This window comes from Polypterus senegalus, chromosome 2 (assembly GCF_016835505.1).
Source record: "Polypterus senegalus isolate Bchr_013 chromosome 2, ASM1683550v1, whole genome shotgun sequence".
NCBI lineage: Eukaryota > Metazoa > Chordata > Cladistia > Polypteriformes > Polypteridae > Polypterus > Polypterus senegalus.
In genome coordinates this window covers 19,993,263-19,999,903 of record NC_053155.1, presented here as the reverse complement: position 1 = coordinate 19,999,903, position 6,641 = coordinate 19,993,263, and the positions used below count along the sequence as shown (strand labels likewise).

Here is a 6,641-nt window from a genome sequence, read left to right as displayed (position 1 = left end):
ACTAGTGTAGTGCCCCGGGTCCTGATCTTAGAGAAACAAACTCCTCAGGTAGTTGAAACCTGTCCGAGGACGACAGGACTACCTGGATAAGTCGACAGAGAAGCAGCTCCGTGATTGCTGTTTTGCAGACACAGCACTTGGAGTGTATTGTTGCAGCCAGAACAACAACAACAACAACATTTATTTATATTCATTTTCGTATTCATTTTTCTAAAAAAGATCTCCATAGCTGCTGTCTCACTTACAAACTGACACTGTGCATTACTCGGGTGGTTATGTCGTATTCTTTGCATAAATTAGTGAGGATACTGCAAACTGGAATCATGGGAAGGGATGATCACTACACTTCTAATTCATAGAATTTTGTTATTTTATAAGGGCAGTAAGCATTTTATGCTGGCTGTCAGTCTGACAAGTTAAATACCGAGGTACTAGAGACTTTGTTTGGTTTTATTGCCACTCAAAGATAACTTATTTTGCACTTACAAGGTATGACATCGATTTGATCTTCTTACAGAAACATGAAATGAAAAAAAAGCACAATTTTTTATCTTTGTGACATTTCTGTAGCATTGCACCAGGACTGCCATAAATACCCCTCTTGTCAGTCCGAATAAATCAAGAAAATGAACACAAGTATGAGGTGAATGCATTGTTGCCTATCCTGGATGCAACAAAATTTTTTAACGTGTTAAATTGGCTACATTCATCGCTAAAATTAACGCATTAACTTTCCCAGGCCTATATATATGGGACGTGGGGCATACATCAAAAAACTCACAAAATGCATACAAGAATAATCCCTGATATACGCACATACAAGTTCAACAGAACACACGTTTAACTGGGATATGGTGCAAGTAAGATTCAGGGCTAATTCTAAAAGTGCCAGAGAGCTCGCTGAATCGTGGCTATCAATTGAAAATGCCATTAACAAACATTTGGAGATGAGCCCAGCATATGCTGGTTTAAAAAGAAGAACATGAACATAATAAATAAGAACTATGAACAACACCCTTCAAACCCCATCTTACTGATCCACCCCCTTTGCACCTCCACCCCCTGAGTTGCTATGTATTGCCTTTGATTCCTGTTTGTCTAATCATTTTCCTCTCATGATGACACCTGGTTGTCAAAAGCTTTTCTCCCTTTGTGGATCATTGGCTACATATATATATATATATATATATATATATATATATATATATATATATATATATATATATATATATATATATATATATATATATATATATATATATATATATATATATATATATTATCATATTATTACATCTTGCCTGAAGAAGGGGCCTGAGTTGCCTCAAAAGCTTGCATATTGCAGTCTTTTTAGTTAGCCAATAAAAGGTGTCATTTTGCTTGACTTCTCATAATGACTAACATGGTACTACACCCTAATATATATATATACATATATATATATATATATATCCCTGCCTAAAGAGGCTTTATTATTGCTGTCAGGCATGTGAATCAGTGGGTAGTCTTTTGGGCTCAGTTGAGGTTGTATGTAGTACCACCCTGAATCGAGAGATGGAACTGTTGATAACACTGTTACCTATTTCTGCATTCACAGCTTCAAGAAAGCACCCAGTGAGGGCAACTGGCTCCTTCCCTTTTGGGCCAGATCCTATATAAAGCCAGGTTTTCCGGGAAGGAGGCGTCTCACTTCAAGCTAACCGAAAAACTCCACGACAAACCAAGGAACTCACTCAACCAAGCAACTGCATTGTCAGAAAGAAGGCAAACGTCTGTATTTTCTATTTTACAGTGTTATCATGCGTTTATTTTGTTTTCTGTTACAATATTTAAACAGTTCAAACCAGTTGGTATCCCACCATAATAATAATAATAATAATAATAATAATAATACATCTTATTTATATATTTATTTTTATTTCCCATCTCATCCTTGAACCTGGGTTTCACTGCCGTTCAACCGCACTGTCTATGGTCACATGTGTATTTGATATCACAATTAATAAAATACTATTTCATATCTTATTCCTAATTTTCTACTTCTTTAAACAGTGTCTTTCACCACAGTAGTAATTAATGTCTGTTCCACTGTCGAGCAACAGGTGGTCATGAATAATGAATGAAAATTGCATATTGCCAGAACGGATATTTAAGATGGGCGGCACGGTGGCGCAGTGGTAGCGCTGCTGCCTCGTAGTTAGGAGACCAGGGTTCGCTTCCCAGGTCCTCCCTGCGTGGAGTTTGCATGTTCTCCCCGTGTCTGCATGGGTTTCCTCCCACAATCCAAAGACATGCAGGTTAGGTATATTGGCGATTCTAAATTGGCCTTGGTGTTTGTGTGTGTCCTGCGGTGGGTTGGCACCCTGCCTGGGATTGGTTCCTGCCTTGTGCCCTGTGTTGGCTGGGATTGGCTCCAGCAGATCCCTGTGACCCTGTATTCGGATTCAGCGGGTTAGAAAATGGATGGATGGATGGATATTTAAGATAAAGGGGAGCTGGAATGTTTCTTCCAAAAGTGTTTTCTATTACAGGGTCACAGATATCTTCTTGCAATTTTATACACTGTTTTAATTAAAACGGTGCAGCAACTTTTTTAAAATTAAATGTGTCAACTTCATTCAATCATGCATTACCTTATTCATTTCTTTTCTGGTACGGGTTGCAGCATTCCTTGATTTGTCTCACTCATTCAACTTTCACCCTTCACCTTGCAGGGTGGTAAGCAGACACAGCAGCTCCTCTTCACTTCTAAGCCACCAGGTGGGTCAGCTGGCCACCAGGCACTCATCAGCAAACACCACTCCCAGGCTCCACTGCAAGACGTGGGTCTGGTTACTCCGTTTGACTTCAGTTTTAACTTAAATGAGACTTTCATGAGTCATTTATGGATTGCTTTTTCTCATCCTCACCCTTTACACCAGTTTACCATGGGTGACTCTATCAGATCACACATCTCCAACAAAGCTCTAAAGATCATTGAGGCAAACTAGTTCTTCCACAATGCCAAAGTCACAATCCCAGGGGGGATTACTCATAAATGTTTGCAAAAATCTAGGTCTGAAATGTGACAGCAATGGTCGTAAGAACAAATGGTTAAATGCTGCTAAACAAATACTCTACACAACATTTATTTCTGGAGCACATTTTCATACCTAGGATGCAGCTCTTGTTATGTTAAGGAAGTAGTTACATGCAAAAAGAAATTGTTACACGCAAAGAAAAACAAATTAAAATTAGATGAGAAAAATATGCATAAATAATATACAAAAAATAAATAATGCACATGTGTATAAGATAGATATATAATTAAGTCTTTAAATATAGAATTTTTTTACATCTCTAAATGGTAATCAGATGATAAGGTCAATTAGCCACAGAGAGAGAAGTGCACCCACCACACAACAGACCACCTGGATTGGGACCCTTGTGCAGCGGGTGACACCTCAGCATCACACTGGAATAGTATGAGTTTTTCTTATGGTGGCTAAAGTGCCAATCCTGCCACCAACCCCCAAGATTTTCCCTGTAAGTAGGAGGTCCTTCTGAATGCAAATTAACATCATACCCAGGACGGAGCAATTGCAGGTTAAGGGCTTTGCTCAAGTGCCCAACAGAGTGGTGATTGCGGGATTCAAACCAGAAACTTTTCGATTACCGCTGCAGATCTCCTTAACCTCAGAGCCACCACTCCGCCCTCAGCTGACCAGAGTGGGTCAAAAAAAAAAGTTAAGCTGGAGAAAAAATAAAAACAAAATCTGCAGGGGTCCCAGGCCAGAAGACCACCCAGTCCTTGATGGGCATTCTGTCTATACCGAAAAAAGCTTTTTTTAAAAAAAACAATTGTTGTTACTCTTCCTCCGTGCTTTTGTACAGAGCCCCTTCAGCGACATGGGTATGAAACAAAAAAGAGATGGGGAGAAAAATGAAAACATCTCACGGGACAAAAAAAAATTTATTTCTTGATGAAGGGGTTATATGAATTACAAATTCATTATTAAACTGCAGGTAAAAACGGCAGTTTTAAAAGCCTTTAATGAATCTAATGAAACTGTCTTATCCAAGTAGGTCTTCATTTGAATAACATCATGAATATTCATAAAGGAAAAGGTCTGAGCTTCAGTGGTGCAGTAATATGTTCTTCTGATGTATGTCTTCAAAATTGTGGCTCTATGTGATATTTACATTTTAATTGTGTCTGCCGGGCCTTTTTTCTGAGCAGTCTGGTTTTTAACGAGATCCCGAAAATGTGCAAATTACGTTTGAAGTATGGATGATCAAGTGTGAGTCTTTTGATGGATTGTTATCCTGTGTAATGCTGGTTCCTGTTTTTTTTCCCCAGATTCTACAGTTTCCTATATTCCTGATTTGGAATAAGCAGGTCTGAAAACTGAATAAATGAACAAACACCATCTCTGGGTAAGAGATCACTTTTAATTAGCCTTTTAATATCACTCATTGAGTAGAAAAATTGGCCAACACTTCATTAGCCCTTCATTCACCTCCACCAGGCCTAAGCTGTAAAATATCTTTTTAAAAATCTTTAACAGTGATCATTTCATTCATAACATCTTTACTTTGGGACATATGGTTTTGAAGTACATGATATGAGAATATGAGATTCAGTTGATTCAATTAAGAGTCATGGTGAGCTAACGCTTATCCAGTTGAGCTCAAAGCAGCAAGAAGCATTCCACAGGCTGCCAGTCAATCACGGTGCCAATTCACATACACTCACACTCAATATAACAAAGGTAACAGTATTTAGTAAAGTTGGAGAGAAGATGGAATACCTGGAGGAACACTTGCAGATGCATCATATGGTGGAAACGTCATATGCTCAATGGAACTTCAACCGAGCATGGAGGATTCTTAATACACAAGTTCTTGCCATAAGGCTACTCTACCATCCTATGAACTGTGTTAAAGTAATATTTTTAATGTCTGCTGCTCATTAATGCCATTGTAAGTTTAGTCGCAAATTAGGATTATGGGAGAATGTGTCATCAAGGTATGGTTTCAATTATAAATGTTTATAATTTTGCTTAATTTACTAATTTGGAAATATTAGATAAACAATTGATGGAAAAAAATGGTGACTATGTACATTTTTTTGATTCACAGAAAACCTGAAGCCATCATGACGAATGCAAGTCTAACAGTGCAGTCAGTTCAGCAGTTCATCGTCGTTGGCTTTCCAGGATTCCAGGATAACGAAAGCAAACTTCTCTTTTCTGTCATATTCTTGATTGCCTACCTTTTAATTTGCCTCGGGAACCTCAGCATCTTTGGCACATTTATGCTGGACGAAAACTTGCACAAGCCCATGTATGCGCTAATTTGTACTCTGGCAGTTTTAGACATTACTTTTTCATCTATCACAGTCCCAAAACTACTGGCCATTTTATTGTTTGACTTCAGGGTGATATCATTTGCTGCTTGCTTTGCTCAGCTTTTTCTTTTCCATTCTGTAGGAAGTTCACAGTCCCTTCTGTTAATGCTGATGGCATATGACAGATTTGTGGCCATCTGTAACCCACTTCTGTACCCCACCATTATGACCAACAGAGTCATTCTAAAGCAGATCACTTGGTGTTGGCTTGGAGGATTCATTATAATTATTGTTCCACTCATTTTGGCTCTCAGGCTGCCCTTCTGTGGTCCTAATAAAGTTATGCATGTCTATTGTGACCTCAGCTCAGTGGTCCGACTCGCCTGTGCTGATATTTCAGTTAACAGCTATTTGAGTTTGACCATCGGGCTGTCTGTTATGTTCATTTCTTTGGCTTATATTGTGTATTCCTACATACGGATCGTCACATCTGTGCTCAAAATTGCCAGCTCTGAAGGACGCACCAAGGCTTTCTCTACCTGCGGGACACATCTGGTGGTAATTTTTATCTTTATTTTCACTGCTGCTGGGGTTTTTATTTCATATCGGATCCCAGGAACTTCTGAAGATATGCGCATAATGGCAGCCGCACTGCAGACCATAATTCCACCATTGCTGAACCCTGTTATATACTGCCTGAGGAATAAAGAGATTAGAGACAGTTTTATTAAAATTGTAAAACGGTGTAAAATATCACCATAGTCTGCGATGGGCTGGCGCCCTGCCCGGAGTTTGTTTCCTGCCTTGCGCCCTGTGTTGGCTGGGATTGGCTCCAGTAGACCCCCATGACCCTGTAGTTAGGATATAGAGGGTTGGATAATGGATGGCTGGATATCACCATAGTCATATTTCTGTTATGATGTGTTGGAAAATGACGTTTGTGAATGTGTTCATTCTGAATATATGATTCATACACCTGGATCTTGTTTTTACTGAATTTTCTCTTCTCAATTAAAATTTAATTTGCTACCCTAGAATTTGCACCTTCATTTGAAACATTTCAGTGTTAATCATAATTTGTTCTCATAGTCAATGTAGTGTACTCATATGAATACATAATTCTGTCCATTTTTAGTAGTGTGCAACAATTTCCAAACAAGGAGTATTTCAAATTTAGTATAATTTGAATAAATGATTGCTGTAGATTGGAAAATAGATGTGCTAATTCTAGTATACAAAGAAAACAGGAATCCATCAGAATGTGTAGAGCAGTCCAGCCACTAGACAGGGTAATGAAGGTTAGAGAGCACTA

At 38.6% G+C, this 6,641-nt stretch overlaps 1 protein-coding gene across 1 annotated transcript; it reads left to right on the top strand.

Annotated features, from left to right (window-relative positions):
* Positions 1–5,137: 5,137 nt before the first annotated feature.
* On the top strand, positions 5,138–6,091 carry LOC120524323 (olfactory receptor 6N1-like). Its single transcript, XM_039746187.1, has one exon. It carries the CDS (start codon positions 5,138–5,140, stop codon positions 6,089–6,091), a length of 954 nt encoding a protein of 317 aa, XP_039602121.1.
* The last annotated feature ends 550 nt before the right edge of the window (positions 6,092–6,641 follow it).